This window comes from Schistocerca americana, chromosome 2 (genome assembly GCF_021461395.2).
Source record: "Schistocerca americana isolate TAMUIC-IGC-003095 chromosome 2, iqSchAmer2.1, whole genome shotgun sequence".
NCBI lineage: Eukaryota > Metazoa > Arthropoda > Insecta > Orthoptera > Acrididae > Schistocerca > Schistocerca americana.
The window spans coordinates 836,236,101-836,255,763 of record NC_060120.1 but is presented as its reverse complement, the minus strand read 5'-3'; the positions used below and the strand labels follow the sequence as shown (position 1 = coordinate 836,255,763).

At 40.3% G+C, this 19,663-nt stretch overlaps 1 protein-coding gene across 1 annotated transcript in view; it reads left to right on the top strand.

Moving 5' to 3' along the window:
* Nucleotides 1-19,663, top strand: part of LOC124595554 (BRCA2-interacting transcriptional repressor EMSY-like) — a 324,488-nt gene that overhangs the window by 223,721 nt on the left and 81,104 nt on the right. Inside the window, exons 15-16 of the mRNA XM_047134334.1 lie at nt 1,015-1,162; nt 10,687-10,824. Of these exons, the coding sequence (XP_046990290.1) occupies nt 1,015-1,162; nt 10,687-10,824 (286 nt within the window). The remainder of the gene's footprint in view (nt 1-1,014; nt 1,163-10,686; nt 10,825-19,663) is intronic.

The window sequence follows — 19,663 nt, the reverse complement described above, 5'->3', positions numbered from 1 at the left end:
CTTGCAAATAACTCACCATAATTTATGGGAATTATGTGACTTGTGAGTAGACATCTAGTACCACATACCTCTCAAAACTTACCAAGAACGTGTCAAATCCATGCAATGCAGAATTGTTGCTGTATTGCATTCGGAAGACAGGCCAACTCACTATTAAGCAAGTGGCTCACAATTGTACATTGAAATTTCTAAAAGAAACATTAATGTTATGAGCCATTGCCTACAAGTCAGTACAGATAATTTGTTAGCAGTGGACCATGGCAGGTGCCAGAGGACCACTAATTATGACTTTATGAGACTAAAATTGTGCATAAGACAGTGTGTACTACTTATGAACTTCCAGAGAGGCCTAGGTAGAGACATGAGAATAGATTAACAGAAAAGTGGTAACACTTAAATTGAATATGTTCAGGTCCTTGGATTTCAGTTACATAATACCACCAGTTCTGCAAAATGAGCTCCCATCTAGTCTAAATTTGGCAAGCTTTGCCTGTGTTTTGGTTGTATCATAATGAGGTGGCCAGTCTGGAGATACACATACAAACAGTAGCTACTCTTGCTATTTCCTATCTCCACAATCTCTGGTAATGTTTCCCGTGGGATTTTAGACAAAAGATTATACGGAAAATTGTAGCTAAGACCTTGGCTTAAGGTTCAGAATCCATAAGTCATCAGAGAAGTATAGTTAATGCTGTTCCACATTGCTTGGCATTCAGCCTTCCAAAAATCTTTACACTGCTCTGAAAATCTGGAAAAGGCACATGATTTCATCACAATAATAAAAACTCGTTGCATGTGCTATTTTGTAACTGGTTTTGTACAGACTGTGTACAGTTAATTATATTGTGCATAATAAAATAATAATACTTGTAATATAGTAAGTAATGTTCATTGTACCTATGGTCTGTAGATGAAAATACTGGTACCACTCTTAAATACTCCTTAGGATATATTTTTAGAGAGGTTTGATATGGTAATAATTGTACTAATAGGGCAAATATTGTGCCCATGTAGGATGAGCAGGAGACCCAAGTCCAGACATACAGTGAGGAAGTTTCTTTGCCAAGCAGACCGCAAGATGGGGAAACTGTGGAAATGGTTGGTGAATTAGATCCACAAACAGGAATTTATTCTGTGCATCCATCACACATGCCAGTGAAAGGTAAGAAATGGTTGTCACTTTACGCACATACAAAGAAGTCTCTGAGGACACTTACAGGAAGAAGATTTGTATTAACTGTAGTAGTCTGTGGAAAACTGTAGCTGCCATCACATAACAACAGATTCATTTCTTTTATTTTTAAATTCATCCTGATTGCATGGTAAAATGTTATCTGGTTCCCTGTTCAGTGTCCCATTATTTTCAAGTACATGCCATTATGCCAAGACATTATACGTATACAAGATTATGAGAGGACTCAAAAGTCTAGAAACAAAGAAAGAATGTTTCTGTGCCAAGCAGAAGGCAAAGGGAGGAAACGTGAACTGTGAAGTTAAGGCACTGGCAAAAGGTGGTAAACATAAAACATGCCCCCTCCATGAACCATGGACCTTGCCATTGGTGGGGAGGGTTGCGTGCCTTAGCAGTACAGATAGCCGTACCGTAGGTGCAACCACAACGGAGGGGTATCTGTTGAGAGGCCAGACAAACGTGTGGTTCCTGAAGAGGGGCATCAACCTTTTCAGTAGTTGCAGGGGCAACAGTCTGGATGATTGACTGACCTGGCCTTGTAACACTAACCAAAACAGCCTTGCTGTGCTGGTACTCAAATGGCTGAAAGCAAGGGGAAACTACAGCCGTAATTTTTCCTGAGGGCATGCAGCTTTACTGTATGGTTAAATGATGATGGCATCCTCTTGGATAAAATATTCCAGAGGTAAAATAGTCCCCCATTTGGATCTCCAGGTGGGGACTACTCAGGAGGACGTTGTTATCAAGAGAAAGAAAACTGGCATTCTACAGATTAGAGCGTGAAATGAAATGTCAGATCCCTTAATCGGGCAGGTAGGTTAGAAAATTTAAAAAGGGAAATGGATAGGTTAAAGTTAGATATAGTGGGAATTAGTGAAGTTCGGTGGCAAGAGGAACAAGACTTCTGGTCAGGTGAGAACAGGGTTATAAATACAAAATCAAATAGGGGTAATGCAGGAGTAGCTTTAATAATGAAGAGGAAAATAAGAATTCTGGTAAGCTACTACAAACAGCATAGTAAACGCATTATTGTGGCCAAGATAGATACGTAGCCCACGCCTACCACAGTAGTAAAGGTTTATATGCCAGCTAGTTCCGCAGATGACAAAGATATTGATGAAATGTATGATGAGATAAAATAAATTATTCAGATAGTGAAGGGAGACGAAAATTTAATAGTCATGGGTGACTGGAATTTGAGAGTAGGAAAAGAGAGAGAAGGAAACATAGTAGGTGAATATGGATTGGGGGTAAGAAATGAAAGAGGAAGCCGTCTGGTAGAATCTTGCACAGAGCATAACTTAATCATAGCTAACACTTGGTTCAAGAATCATAAAAGAAAGTTGTGTACATGGAAGAATCCCGGAGATACTAAAAGGTATCAGATAGATTATATGATGGTAAGACAGAGATTTAGGAACCAGGTTTTATATTATAAGACATTTCCAGAGGCAGATGTGGACTCTGACCACAATCTATTGGTTATGAACTGTAGATTAAAACTGAAGAAACTGCATAAAGGTGGATATTTAAGGAGATGGGACCTGGATAAACTGACTAAACCAGAGGTTGTACAGAGTTTCAGGGAGAGCATAAGGGAAAAATTGACAGCAATCGGGGAAAGAAGTACAGTAGAAGAAGAATGGGTAGCTCTGAGGGATGAAGTAGTGAAGGCAGCAGAGGATCAAGTAGGTAAAAAGACAAGGGCTAGTAGAACTCCCTGGGTAACAGAAAAAATATTGAATTTAATTGATGAAAGGAGAAAATATAAAATCGCAGTAAATGAAGAAGGCAAAAAGGAATACAAACGTCTCAAAAATGAGATCGACAGGAAGTGCAAAATGGCTAAGCAGGGATGGCTAGAGGACAAATGTAAGGATGTAGAGGCTTATCTCACTAGGGGTAAGATAGATACTGCCTACAGGAAAATTAAAGAGACCTTTGGAGAAAAGAGAACCACTTGTATTAATATCAAGAGCTCAGATGGAAACCCATTTCTAACCAAAGAAGGGAAAGCAGAAAGGTAGAAGGAGTATATAGAGGGTCTATACAAGGGCAATGTACTTGAGGACAATATTATGGAAATGGAAGAGAATGTAGGTGAAGATGAATTGGGAGATACGATACTGCGTGAAGAGTTTGACAGAACACTGAAAGACCTAAGTCGAAACAAGGCCCCGGGAGTAGAAAACATTCCATTAGAACTACTGATGGCCTTGGGAGAGCCAGTCCTGACAAAACTCTACCATCTGGTGAGCAAGGTGTATGAGACAGGCGAAATACCCTCAGACTTCAAGAACAATATAATAATTCCAATCCCAAAGATAGCAGGTGTTGACAGATGTGAAAATTATCAAACTATCAGTTTAATAAGTCACAGCTACAAAATACTGACATGAATTCTTTACAGACAAATGGAAAAACTGGTAGAAGCCATCCTCGGGGAAGATCAGTTTGGATTCCATAGAAATATTGGAACACGTGAGGCAATACTGACTTATCTTAGAAGAAAGATTAAGGAAAGGCAAACCTACGTTTCTAGCATTTGTAGACTTAGAGAAAGCTTTTGACAATGTTGACTGGAATACTCTCTTTCAAATTCTAAAGGTGGCAAGGGTAAAATACAGGGAGCAGAAGGCTATTTACAGTTTGTACAGAAACCAGATGGCAGTTATAAGAGTCGACGGGCATGAAAGGGAAGCACTGGTTGGGAAGGGAGTGAGAGAGGGTTGTAGCCTCTCCCCAATGTTATTCAATCTGTATATTGAGCAAGCAGTAAAGGAAACAAAAGAAAAATTGGGAGTAGGTATTAAAATCCATGGAGAAGAAATAAAAACTTTGAGGTTCGCCAATGACATTGTAATTCTGACAGAGACAGCAAAGGACTGGGAAGAGCAGTTGAACGGAATGGACAGTGTCTTGAAAGTAGAATATAAGATGAACATCAACAAAAACAAAACGATGATAATGGGATGTAGTCGAATTAAGTCGGGTACTGCTGTGGGAATAAGATTAGGAAATTAGACACTTAAAATAGTAAAGGAGTTTTGCTATTTGGGGAGCAAAATAACTGAACGTATGGAAGTAAAACATGGACAATAACTAGTTTGGACAAGAAGAGAATAGAAGCTTTCGAAATGTGGTGCTACAGAAGAATGCTGAAGATTAGATTGGTAGATCACATATCTAATGAGGAGGTATTGAATAGAATTGGGGAGAAGAGGAGTTTGTGGCACAACTTGACGAGAAGAAGGGACCGGTTGGTAGGACATGTTCTGAGGCATCAAGGGATCACAAATTTAGCGTTGGAGGGCAGCGTGGAGGGTAAAAATCATAGAGGGAGACGAAGAGGGAGACCAAGAGATGAATACACTAAACAGATTCAGAAGGATGTAGGTTGCTGTAGGTACTGGGAGATGAAGAAACTTGCACAGGATAGGGTAGCGCGGAGAGCTGCATCAAACCAGTCTCAGGTCAGAAGACCACAACAACAACAACAACACTCTTGGAGAGTTCATGAAGGAGGGGGGGACAACCTGTATCTATCCCTCCAAGCTCTGATTTCCCTTATTTTATTATGATGATTGTTTCTCCCTATGTAGATTGGTGTCAACAGAATATTATGATGATTGTTTCTCCCTATGTAGGTTGGTGTCAACAGAATATTCTCGCATTCAGAGGAGAAGGGACTTGGTGGTTGAAGCTTGGTAAAAAGATCCCGCCACGACAAAAAAAATACCTCTGGTTTAATTATTTTTACCCCAAATCTTGTATCATGTATGTGACACACTCTCCCCTATTTATCGCAAATACAAAATGTGCTTCCCTTCTTTGAACTTTCTCGATGTACTCCATTAATCCTGTGTGGTAAGGACCCTACATTGCACAATGGTACTTCAAAAGTGGAAGAACAAGCTTAGTGTAAGCAGTCTATTTAGTAGGTTTGTTGCATCTTCTAAGTGTTCTGCCCATAAAATGCAGTCTTTGGTTCGTCTTGCCCATAATATTTTCTATATATTCTTTCCAATTTAAGGTATTTGCATTTGTAATTCCTAGATATTTAGTTGGATTTAGGCCTTTAGATTTCATTGATTTTTTCTTGTAATCAAAGTTTAACGGATTCCTTTTAGCACTCGTATGGATGGCCTCATACTTTTCATTATTTAGATCAACTGCCAATTATTGCACCATACAGATATCATATCTAAATCATTTTACAATTGATTTTGATCTTACTAGACGATAAACATTTGCAAACAACCTAAGACGGCTGCTCAGATTGTCTCCTAAATCATTTATAAAGATACGGAGTGGCAGGGTACCTATAACACTACCTAGGAGGATGTCAGAAATCACTTCTGTTTTACTTGATGCCTTTCCATCAGTTACCATGAACTCACCTCTGTAGCAGGAAATCACAAATTCAGTCGCGTAACCACACAATTAGATTACAAGTCACTTGTGATGTACAGTTCCATAAGTCTTCTGGAAATCCAGAAATATGGAATCAGCTTGAAATCCATTACCAACAGCACTCAACACTTTATGTGAGTAAATACCTACACCGAAACGCCAATTTTACATTTTTGTGCGGCCCAAACTTAAAAAATGCAAAACTGAGGAAATTGCAGAATCGAGAAAAATTTTAAAATCCCCCAAAATACGGCCAGAAACACATGTAATTGGCATATGTGATTAAAAATCACAATCCTCTCCATTACTTTGTACAAAATCTGTCTAAGTGAAAGAAATTAAATGTATAATGCAATTTTTTTAGAGTAATTTGTGGTAATGAACTTCATAAGTTCTTAAAGAATCACGGATGTGTAACAGCAAGTAAAAACCCATAAAAAAATTAAAATTGCTATGTTGGTACATGGTAATCGAGCTATTTTCTGACAGGCTACAACCAAAAATTATACATTCAAAACATGCATTTTTGGGAGATCATCCTTTGTGCTCACCCAGAAAAAAGGAAAAATTGATTAACATTTTGAATTAAACCATAAACATAAATGAAGATATCTGCTTAATGACATACTTTGTCGCCATTGGTGTTATTGTTCAGTGCTTCTCTTACAAGCCACATTCCATATGCTCAGCACTCTTAAAGTGTTCTTTTAGGCTTAACGAGAGGAACGGACTTGTATAAATGAGTTTACTTTCCCAGTTGGAGTTACAAGCTTATTAGATGTCAGCTTAGTGAATTTCTGTACGCTGTGTAAAATGTAAATTTGAAAGAAAGCTCAGGTGCTACAGTTTCGCTTCATGTCCTCTCAGTGGTGGATACAGAGAAACCTCAAGGAGGGGGTACTAAAGATTTCTTGAGCTACCTTTACATTTACTGTGATAAAAAATAATCAAGTCACATACAGAGTTTAAGAAAATTTTATGTTAACTTATTATGCACATATACTACTATTACTATTACTATTATTAATACTTCACAATCAACTGATCACTCTCACTCTTGACTAATCTTCACACTTGTAGTGCTGCAACTAGAACTTTTTACTTATTCATTAGTCTCAATATATCTGCTTCTGAATATAAACTAGCTTCCTATTCAGCAAATAGTCCATATTTATAATGCTAAGTGTTGAAGTTTCTCTGTACAAGAAAACAGTAGAATATGCACAACTTTTCTCAAACAAATGCCAGACAGAATAACATGTCAATATCACTAGAATGGCCGCAACTTTTCTTGTATGTATGTATTACCTATTTATGTGCCAGACAGAAATGTATAAAATACGATGACGCAGACGCACATGCTACATAGGAAAGCACAACTAATCGATAACTCAATTCAGCCGAGTCGACTGACGAAAGAAACGAACAAATAGTGTGAGAGCTGACTGGTGGGGGTAGCGCAAGTGACAATGCAGGTGAGCCACAAGGGGCGGGGGTTGGGGGGGGGGGGGGGGGCAACACGCACCCTGCTCACCCCTCATATGTATCTGCCACTGTGTCCTCTATCATTGCTGCCAAACTTTATGATCTACAGCACATAGTGTGCGTGATGCAAATTACATACATGAGCAGTGTATGTAGTTGTTGCAATGGTATCATGTCAGACATGAACATAAAAATCTTTAAATGTGCTATCACAAAACTCTTGTACGATTTCCGTGTGGAATCTCTGTCATAGCACCTCATCTGTAGGAAAAGTATATTTTCAGCACTTCACAAAATGCGTTCACCCCTACCAACACTCCTGCCACTAAGGGTCATTCCCCCTCTCCACACATCCAGGAGACAAGCTCATTTTACGTGTGTTAGTGTAGTGTGGTGACTGCACTGGCTATTGGGTGACTTAACAAGTCGCAAGCCAATAAGAGTTGACTAGCCGAAAATGTGTGACATTTCCTCGATTATGACTGAGTATGTTCTTCGAGACTTAGTGTTTGAATCAAAAAGATTGACAGTTGCTATCGTTGCTGAATACAGTACATCAGAAATACATACAGAAAAGTGAGACTGAGTTATAAATGGCACAAGGAAAGGTGGTGGCCAGACCCCTTCATCATGTATAGGTGTGGTCTGGAACACTTTGCAGCAACTGTCTTGTTTATCCATTAATGCTGCATCCTAACAGTAGTTGTATCACAGTTGCGGGATGAAGCTAAATGTTGCAAGTTGCATTGGCAACACTGAAAGTGGATTATGTCAGCATTTAGCTCTCTCACATCTCCCCTCTCCACAACAGCCTAAAATATTCCCTTAACTCCGCCACTGTGCATGGTGTAAAACCATCTGTCTTTTGTGGTTATAACTCGTTCGGCCACATCAAATGTCAATAAGAAGAAAATGGGTGAAGTCAAGCGAGACATTGAGTAAAAACTTGGACTCCAGGTAACCCTTACTAGGAAGCAAGGTAAAATTGGGGAATTTTTAGCACTGATCCTATGGGTTTATCACAGAGTCTACGAATTTATGGTGTAGAATTACAGAAAATGTAAAATGGAGAATGTAAAATCGAAATTCCACTGTAGTTGTGTTTCACCAGAATAATGTTTTCTAAATCCATGTTGACTGTGTGTCAATAGACCATCCTCTCTGAGGTAATTCTTAACATTTGAACACAATATATGTTCTAGAATCCTGCTGCATACTTTTAGCAACTCTACTTTAGCAGTACTGTCATCAATTTTATTTCCATGCTATTGTGCAGAGAAGGCTTTGATTGTGTTGTGCCATTTTTGAGACAAAGTTTCATTGTGAAAACTATTGTAAGAATCTCACATTGAAGTCTGAACTAAATTTTGGGCTTCTGTAAAAGATCGCCAGTCTTGGGGATTTCACATTCATTTAAATTTGGCATGCTTTTTTTGTTGTTTCTGCAACAGCGTTCTGACCTGTTTTGTGTACTATGGAGGATCAGCTCCGTCATTTGTTAATGTATTTGTTGTAAATCTGTCAATTACTGTTGATAGTATTTCTCTGAATTCAAGCCACATATGGTCTGTACTTACATAATTGGTTTGGAAAGAGTGGAGATGCATTTTTGAGTAGGTATATTTTTGTTTGTTTTTTGTCGATTTGGGAGTTATGATATTCAATCTCGTTACGACAGCCCTGTGTTCACTATTTCCTGTATCCGTTTTTATGTTCATTATTAGCTCAGGATTCTTGAGCTTTTAGTGTTGTGTTCCATATTGTGGGCCAAAGGTCTTTTATAACCTTGCATCAGAGCTACAGCCAGTAAAAATGGAATTTCTGCAGATTCAAAAGGAAAAAGCCTTATTAGCCAGTCTCACACATTATCTGATTGTACTGTTTAATGGATTAAAGATTAATAGCTAACAAAACTTATCACAACCATTTTTATTACAGCATATAAATAACTATTAATCTTGAATCAATATCATTGTTGTCATGTAAATAAACTGAGAAATTAGAAACTTTCTTTTTTCAAAATAGCAACATTCATGCTAAATTATAGTAGTTTATTATCTTAATGTAGAGAATTGGCTTCTAGCATCTAATTTTCCTCGTTAACTTAGAACCAATTCATTCCATGTTCCTAAAGATTCTGCTACGTGATGGTATATACAGAACTTGAATGAGAGTAGGAAATGCTAGTGTTTCACTAAAGTGTTAGAAACTGTACATAACACTATAAAATACTGACAAGCCAAAACGTTATGGTCACCTGCTTAATGTTGGTCCATCTCTGGAATGCAGTAAAACAACAGTTCCGCATGGGATGTATTAAGTTTTCATAGTATGTGGTACCAGATGCCTACGCACAGGCCATGCATTTCCAGTAAAGTTACAGGCCTGTGGTTTGTGAAGCTGGCACCCAATATCAACCCAATCAGGCAAATTTGGTGACCAAGACATCAGTGTGATTTCACAATCGTGCTCCACAAACCACTGTAGCATGATTCTGGGCTTGTCATATGGACAGTTGTCCTGCTGGAAGATTATATTGCTGTTGGGGAAGACACTAAGCTTGAAGGGATGCAGTTAGTCTATAATAATAATAATCACATAGGCCACAGTTGTCATGACACCTTTGATTACTACCACAGATCCCATTGAATCACCAGTGAAAGTGCCCCACAATACTGTACTCGCTGGCCTCCATTCATGGCATAGTGCTAGTTTCAATAAGCTGTTTGCCTGTATGATTGAGTATCCAGACACGGCCACTGACCTGATGTAATGAGATATGTAACTCATCCGATCAGACAACACGTTTGCATCAATCCATGGTCCAGTCTTGAAGATCCTGTGTCCACAGCAATAATAACTGATGATGTCATTGAGTACACATGGGAATATGTAGTGATCTTGTGCTGTCCCATGTTCAGCAATGTTTACTGAGTGGTTTGCTCCCAAAATCTTGTGCTTGCACATCACATTTACCACAGATCGCAGCCTGTGCTGTGTTACAGATTGGGCAAGCAGAGACATACATGTCAAATACCTTATGACCTACCCATGGTTGCGTGCAAATAGCTGACCAACTTTGTCGTTCCGAGGTGCTCATTCTGAGGCACCAGGCCATATAAAAGTCTACGTCATGTCTAAATCACTTTTATTAGTGTATTTCCCCTTTTGGAGCTCATACCTTAATTGGAATGATTCTACATTCATCCCTGCCTCCCTTGTGTACTTTCCATACCGCATCATCATGTGTCTGCAACACCACCAGGAGGCATTAGTCATTAGCACATGTCGCAGTCGTAGCAACTTATGCAGCATTATTATTTGTGTCTGAAAAAATGAAGAGGTGCAAGTGGGAAATCACTAACATTAAATTTTTTTTGAAAATTGCTGGAAGAAAACTGTTGAAAACTGGAGCTGAGAACTAATTTGCAGGCTCGACACAAAGAGTAAGAGAGTGCTTGCTGCATAAGTGGCTAATAACATATGTGTTGCCTTTTTAAGAAAATCCCGTTATAATGTCTGCAGGAGACAAAATTTCAACTTGTATTTTCATTTAATTATGAATGCCCTGCTAATTAAAAATTTTATTTTCAAAGGAAATCATGAGTGTTCTGGAGACTCTGCGGAAGCTTCTGAGGATACAGTACCAAAGTCTAGTTCAAAGACAATGGACATCTTTAGTACAGCAATAGCCTCTGCAAACATAGATTTGGAAACATTCAGTTATAATGAAGGTGAGATTATCATTGTGGCAGCAGGAACATGAGCAAAAGTTTCTAGAACTCATTGTTTGGGCTTTTTACAGTTATGTTTTACCCTCATGTGCATGGAATAGCTCTCCTGATTGCCTTGGATTGTTTGCAGCATATGTTGATTTAAGTTTGTATCTGGTAGCTGTAATATTGCAATCTGTAACGATGGTGTGCTTTTGTCATTAGTTTTTTTGTAAATAGCCATGAACCTCAACTTTTTATATTATTGATGGAATAATTTCATATTCCATAATTATAATACACCCCTTAATTTAAAAACAATAAAATTAGTTGCTATTTGCAGTCCTTTGTTTTATACTTAAGTCACTATTTTCGATGTGTACAATTTTATAGAAACGACAGTTGTAAGTTAAGTGTAGTTTCTTCTTCAAATTCCACTACTATGTTGTGATGCCTTTCTGTCATATGCATTGGTAATTGTAGTATTTTACACTGTCACAGTATTGCTGAAACACTTTATAAAATGAAGTATGCCTGTTCTTGGTATTGTGAGGTAGTGTAGCCCTATCACAGGAGTGGGCAATAGTTTTGGCTCGGGGGCCACTTTGTGGAAGCAGTGGTGAGTGGAGGACCACAACTTTTAAAATGATATCATTTTTGCATTTCTAAAAAGTTATAAATTGTTCCATAAAAAATCTGGCTGTCTTGGTGCGCCATGCAAAAACCATTAGCAGGCCACATGTGGCCTGTGGGCCGCTATTTGCCTACACCTCTTCCATTTTATTGCAGTGTTTTATGACTGATCATAGAAACTGTAACAATTTTGTGTAGTATCCTTGATAAGTGGATTATTACTTGACTGAATTAAAATAATTGTGTGGATTTTATACTCATATGTTTCAAAGAAATGCAATGTACAAATTAATTTTATATTATTATAAAAGTGTTAAGAATATGTCAGAGACTTTGTTATACAGCAGAGAAATAGTTGTTTCATTTGATAAGTTCCTGAAGTTTGTCCTCAGCAGTAGTAGTAAAATGTTTTGCACGATGGGTAATTATTAGCATTGCAGATGTGTTCCTCACTCAATCGCAGAACTATATGTGAATATATAAGGAGTTGTCAATGCCTCTGTAAATGAATCATAAGTATAACAACTTAATTCATGCAAATCCTAGTTCACCATACATGCAGAAATGTTACTCAGTTAATGGAAGTCAGTGTGCCAAAGAGTCCCAAGTACACTGAATTTATTTGGGCATTTGCAACTTGATTCTGTTAGTGCTACCTTTTTACTCTTCTTTGCTAACTGTGAGGTAGTGTATATATAACAGAAATGACAGGAGTTTTGGGTCATGAGGCTGTTACAATACATGGAGGCAAAAAAGATCTTCAAGGTTTTACAATCTCCATCATACACAACCATATTCTTTACCATCATCAAGCAACCAATTGCAAGTCTGATGCCTCAACGAAAATGTCCAGAGCAAGTGCTAGCACATCTACACTCCTGCAGCAACCAGTAACCAAGTATTATACTTCAATGCAAACTCCCAGTGCAGATGCTAGCACATCCACCTGCGCTTGTAGCTGCATCTGTCAAGATACTATTGGTCTACATACTGGCATTTCAACGACTGGCATTGAGTTTGAAGGAAAACCAGGTGACTTCTGCTCTAAAATGAACGCTGATCACAAGATACCTATGTCTACTTCTTCACCACTCTCCCTAAGAAAAGGGAAACCATTGAGCTGGAAGACCATACCTAAAAATCGTGATGTTGAACCTCCTAACAATAATGCTTCAGTAACATCTGATGGGAGGGACCGTCTGATGGATATAGACATATGTTTGGATAATCCACCAAGCCCATCTACCCCTCCTCCTAACATTTTGAACTCCTCTCCTAAGCACAGCATTTAGTGAGCATTAAACTCGGTAATTAAAATGGCTCTCATTCTTCAGTGGAATGCGAACACTTACAGGACACATTTAGAGGAATTAAAGCTGCTTGTATAAGAAAAGCCTACATGCTTAAGCCTTCAGGAGACATAGTTCAAAGCCACACATAATTCTGTATTGCCACGATTTAATGTTCAAGGGAGGGATGACCTAATTGATGAATAAGCAAATAGTGGTTTAGCTGTGTACATCAGTGAAACACACTACTATTTGCCCATCACCCTCCCCACTGATTTACAAGTGGCTGTAGGAGCAGTAAATGTGCCATATCGCCTTATAATATACATCCCACTGCAGGAACCTCTTTACAGCACAGCACTTACTGATCTCATGCAACAACTGCCCCATCCATTCCTGTTACTCAGTGACATCGATGCCTGCCATGTTCTCTGGGGCTCTTCTATCATCTGCACCAGGGATCAGATAATTGAGAGGCGACTGGTGTCAGAGAATATCTGATTGCACCCATACCCCACTTTACGGCATAGATAAAAACCACAAACATTGGTCGTAAAGCAGAATGCAGTATAACATATTAATAATGTCATTAGAGCAGTTCCAACTTTCTGATAAAATAATATAGCCTTTTGTTCATAAAGAAAAATGCTTAGTTAGTAAATGAAGGTACAAAACAATATAATGATGAACATAAATCCAAAAAATAAAAAGTAAATTAAAAATTGTATTGTATTTATACATATAATAAAAAGGGTTTAGAAACTGTTTTAATCTAATGACAAAGATTAACATAAGGAATCAATAAGCTATTGTATTCTGCCATCGCCACTTTCTGCTTTTTTGGGTTGGCCCGGTTTAAAATATTGGTGCAGAATTGTCTACTTCGCTTTGCTTTCTGTCTCTTTCAACAGTATTTTGTAATAGACAATGGATGAGTTTACTCCTTTAAACACTTAAGCACTGAATTCTTCATTGGGACCATTCTGAGGTAGGCTGTTCATTCCCTGCTCAATATAAGGAAGCACATTTGACAAGTTCTTATCAGTTATCTGTTGGCACACAGCAGGCTTTGTCTCTGGCTCGTCATCATGTGCTCGTTCTATTTTGAACTGGATCAGTTCCTCATTTGAAAGAGGTTATCTGCCAGCACCTAGAAGGTCAGTCATATCATCTTCTTCCAAATCTTCAGAATGAAGATGGCCTCCTAAGTTTAATATGTCTTGTGGAGTATCTGAAGGAGAATCGCCTTTAGGTTCATTAATTTTAATGCATTCTAGCCAGATTCTTTCCAAGATTGGTGCACATCGGGACACTCCACTCATTGAGACATCGAATGCTCCTTAACCACAATAAATATGCATATTATTTACAGTCTTGTTGACAACTAGCTGTATCCATCCATAGTTTGTTGTGGTTCAGTCTGCTTAAATGGAAAAGAAAGAAAAGATAAAGTACACATTTGTAATCTGTGTAGGAATTAGATATATGTCCTAATCCCATTCCCTCCCATTCTGTACTAGTAGTCTAATCATAAACCAATAAGCCATAAATAAAACTTACCTGTTTCCTAAAACCGTTTCGGTAACGTATATGTTAAAAAGTGAATAGCTTATATGTGTCTAAACATTTATTACCATAATGTGTAAAAATTTGAACTAAATCAAAAGATGCTTTTGAGATGTTTAGTAACAATGTTTCCCCCTTTATGTTTATGTAAAGAAAGTTCTGATTAAGAATTACAAATTACTTAGGTATAAATGAGACGACTCATGGAAAGGCAGGACCGCTGTGTCACTGATAGGTGCACAAACAAAAGATGCAGAGTGCTTTGCTAGCTTTCAGAATGAACTTCCTTTCTTAAGCTTGTAGGACACACACACACACACACACACACACACACACACACACACACACACACACACACGTCTCCCTACATTGTGCTCAGTTAACTGCCAGTCTATACCGGCCCACAGTGAGTGTATTGAGGTGAGCTGGGAGTGTAGAGTGGAGTGAGATGAGGGATGGAGAGAGGCTGGAGGCAGGGAGAGGGTTGTGGAGAAGTGTCTAGCTGCATGTGGGAGATTGGGGAGCCGTTGGTGGGCTAGCTAGGGGTCCAGGTAGAGGGGTCAAGTGCCAGATGGCTGGGCACATGATTTCCCAGACTAGGGCATGAGATAGCAGCGCACAACTATCTGACACGAATTGGTACAGGGTACTGGGGCAGGGGATGGTCACACACACACACACACACACACACACACACACACACTATTGGGTGATGGGATGGGTGGACAGTGAGTACCTTAGGTTAAGGAAGCATAGGATGTACTCCTAAGGATAGCTCCCATCTGCACAGCTCAAAAGAGCTGGTTGTAGTGGGAGGTTCTAGATGGTACAAGTTATGAAGCAGCCATTGAAATCTCGCATATTGTGCTACTGTGTGGTCCACGTTGTTTTTGGACGTTCTTCCTATTTGACAGCTGGTTGGTTGTCATCCCAATGTAAAATGCTGTGCAGTGGTTGCAACAGAATCTGGTATATAACATGGCTGCTTTCAAAGGTGGCCCGGCCTCTAACAGGGTTTGATAAGCCTGTGATGGGACTGAAGCAGGTGGTGCAGGGTGAGTGGATTGGGCAAGTCTTGCATCTGGATGTTCCACTGTATTATTATCCCTGTGCCAGGGGAGTGGGAGTGGCATAGGGGTGGAAGTATCTTGGGTAGGATGTCCCTCATTCCGGGGCATAATGATAGGACGTGGTTCAGTCACTCCAGTCCCAGATTGTATTGGGTGACAAGGGGGGTGTTTCTTTGTGATCGGTTCTTGCAATGGATGTGAGGATCAGGAGTGTGTGGGGATATGGCATGGGAGATGTGTTTGTGAATCAGGTCTGTAGGGTACTGCATGTATGGGAAGGCCTTTATGAGAACTACAGGATACTGGACGAGGAAGTTCGTATCACTGCAGATGTGTCCACCTCGTGTGGCCAGGGAGTATGGGAGGGAATTTTTGCTTTGGAAGGGGTGAAGCTGCAAAGTGCAGGTACTGTTGATGAGTGGTGGGTCTCATGTGGACTGAGGTATGGATGAAGCCATCTGAGAGGAAGAGATCGATATCTAGGAAGGTGGAATGACAGGTGGAGGAAAACCAGGTGAAGTGGATGAAAGGGAAGGTGTTGAAGTTGTGGAGGAATTAGGAAAAGGTGTCCTGGCCTTGGGTCCAGATTATAAAGACATCAGCAATAAACCTGAAGTAGACCAGGGGTTTGGGGTTTTGGGAAGCTAGGAATGTTTTCTCTATGTGGCCCATGAAGATGTTGGCATAGGACAGTACCATAAGGGTGCTCATGGCTGTACTCCAAACTTGTTTGTATACCTTCCCTTCGAAGCTGAAGTAGTTATGAGTTAGGATGTAATTGTTTAGGTGTATGAGGAATGAAGTGGTGGGTTTGGAATCTGCAGGGTGGTGGGAGAGGTACTGTTCAATTGTGGAAAGACCATGCGTGTAAGGCATGTTGGTCTATGAGAAGGCTGCATCTACAGTGACAAGTAGGGATTCAGGACATAAGGGTGTGGGGATGGTGGAGAGCTAGTGTAGGACGTGGTTGGTATCTTTAATGTGGGAGTCAAGGTTTTGGACAATTGGCTGTAGATGTTGATCAACAAGGACTCAGATTCTTTCAGTGGGGACGCTGTAACGAGCCACAATGGGGCACCCAGGATTGTCAGGTTTGTGGGTTTTAGGAAGCATGTAGAAAGTGGGTGTGGGCTGTTGTTGGGGTGAGTAGGAAGATTGATTCAGGGGAGTGGTTCTAGGAAGGGCCTTAGGATTTGAGCAGGGATTGGGGGTTATGTTGAACTTCTGGGATGGGGTCACTTTGGCAGACTTTGTAGGTGAGGTGTTGGACAACTGGCAGAGGCCCTCTACCAGGTAGTCACTCCGGTTCATCTTCATCACATCAGTGGTGGAACCTTTTGTCTGACTAGGGCAGTCCTTTCATCTTCTGAAAGGTTGTTCTTCTTAGGGAGGGACCTGGGGAAGGATGGTGAGACCATGTTGGAAATTAGTAATTCCTGGAAGGTGACCAGGGGATGGTTAGGCCAGAGTGTGGGAGGGTCCTGGTTGGACAGTGGTACAAATTTTTATATTAGATACATATGTTTATGTATTGCATGTGTTAAAAAATATGCATATATTAAACAATTAGGTATCTAAAAAGGTGCCAGTAGAAGAATTCAATATTGTGTCAAAATTTCAAATCAGCCTGTCCAGAGCTTTTGGAGATTAGCAATTTTGTACAAACCAACATTTACATTTACATTTCCCCTTTACTACATACACTATGTGGTCAAAAGTATCTGGATACCTAGCTGAAAATGACTGTCAAAATTTCAAATCAGCCTGTCCAGAGCTTTTGGAGATTAGCAATTTTGTACAAACCAACATTTACATTTACATTTCCCCTTTACTACATACACTATGTGGTCAAAAGTATCTGGATACCTAGCTGAAAATGACTGACAAGTTCGTGGCTCCCCCCATCGGTAATGCTGAAATTCAATACAGTGTTGGCCACCCTTAGCCTTGGTGACAGCTTCCACTTTTGCAGGCATATGTTCAATCAGGTGCTGGAAGGTTTCTTGGAGAGCTGCACTGAGGAGAGGTATCGATGTCGGTGGGTGAGGCCTGGCATGAAGTCAACATTCCAAAACATCCCAAAGGTGTTCTGTAGGATTCAGGTCATGACTCCGTGCAGGCCAGTCCATTACAGGGGTGTTGTTGTCGTGTAACCACTCCGCCGCAGGCTGTGCATTATGAAAAGGTGCTCGATCGTGTTGAAAGATGCAGTCGCCATCCCTGAATTGCTCTTCAACAGTGGGACACATCAATGTTGGGCTGTACTGTGATAGTGCCACACAAAACAACAAGGGGTGCAAGCCCCCTCCATGAAGAAACACTACCACACCATAACACCACTGCCACAGAATTTTACTGTTGGCACTACACACGCTGGCAAATGACGTTCACCGGGCATTCGCCGTACCCACACCCTGCCAATCGACTGCCACATTGTGAACCATGATTTGTCACTCCACGCAACATTTTTCCACTGTTCAGTCGTCCAATGTTTATACTCCTTACACCAAGCGGGGCGTCATTTGGCATTTACCGGCATGATGTGTGGCTTATGAGCAGCCGCTCGACCATGAAATCCAAGTTTTCCCACCTCCTGCCTAACTGTCATAATACTTGCAGTTGATCCTGATGCAATTTGGAATCCTGTGTGATAATCTGGATAGATGTCTGCCTATTACACATTACAACCCTTTTCAGCTGTCGGCAGTCTCTGGCAGTCAAGAGACGAGGTCGGCCTGTACACTTTTGTGCTGTACATGTCCCTTCACGTTTCCACTTCACTTTCACATTGGAAACAGTGGACCTAGGGAAGTTTAGGTGCGTGGAAATTGACACCCAATCACCTGACCCCGTTCAAAGTCCATGAGTTCTGCGGAGAACCCCATTCTGCTCTCTCACGATGTCTAATGATTACTGAGGTCGCTGATATGGAGTAACTGGCAGTAGGTGGCAGCACAATGCACCTAATATGAAAAACATATTTTTTGGGGGGGTTGTCCAGATACTTTTGATCACATAGTGTATTTGTTACTTATATACCAGATGTAACAACAAAAAGTCAATTACTGACAAAATTATTTAATTGGATAGATAAAAAATCTACTCACCAAGTGGCAGGAGAACACACACATAAAAGACAGTTGTAACTGGCAAGTTTTCAGAGCCAGTGGCTCCTTCTTCAGGCAGAAGGGCTGAAGGGGGAGGAAGAGGGGTGAAGGAATAGGACTGGAGAGGTCTAGGAAAATGGGTAGATTTTGGGAAAGTCAACCAGAACTGTGGGCCAAGGGAGACTTATCATATGAGATGATAATCAGTCTTTCCCCCTCGTCCCATACGGTAAGTCTCCCCTGACCTGCGGTTGTAAGTGACTTTCCCAAAATCTAACCTTTTTCCTAGTCCTCTACAGTTCTTTTCCGTCACCCTTCTTTCTTCCGCTTCAACACCTCTGCCCGAAGAAGGAGCGACTGGCCCTTAAAACTTGCCAGTTACAACAGTCTTTTATGTGTGTTCTGCCGCCACTTGGTGAGTAGATTTTTTATCTATCTAATTAAATAATTATATACCAGATGGCGTTCCAGTAGTTATGTAAAAATACTTGAATTTTTACAAGCAATGTCAGGCCAAAATTTCAAAGTAATCCATGAACAACTTTCGGAGGTTTGAGATTTTGAAGATATGTATATCTGCATTTGTACTGAAGTAGAAACTCTAAATGTTCCTAATCATAAATCACCAAAATATTTTGACTGGATGCTTTGGAATTTTGACACAATGTTGCATTGAAATACATGAGTGTTTTTGTATATGTTGTGGGTTGGCAGGAGAACCAACACTGGGTACTAGAGGAAGCCGAAAGGCACGCGTTTTAGCTCACGCAGGCTGGCGTGAGATCTGGAACAGGACAAGGAATTTAGACTTTAGAAAAACGGACGTAGCAGGTGGAATACTTAACTTTAATCCATTAATGATGAGCGTCGCTCTTGACTGTACATGACTCAGTATCAATAGTAACTGGTACTGACGCCTTGCTAGGTCATAGCAAATGACGTAGCTGAGGGCTATGCTAACTATCGTCTCAGCAACTGAGAGCGTATTTTGTCAGTGAACCATCACTAGCAAAGTCGGTTGTACAGCTGGGGCGAGCGCTAGGAAGTCTCTCTAGACCTGCCGTGTGGCGGCGCTCGGTCTGCAATCACTGATAGTGGCGACACGCGGGTCCGACGTATACTAACGGGCCGCGGCCGATTTAAAGGCTACCACCTAGCAAGTGTGGTGTCTGGCGGTGACACCACATTCCTCCCC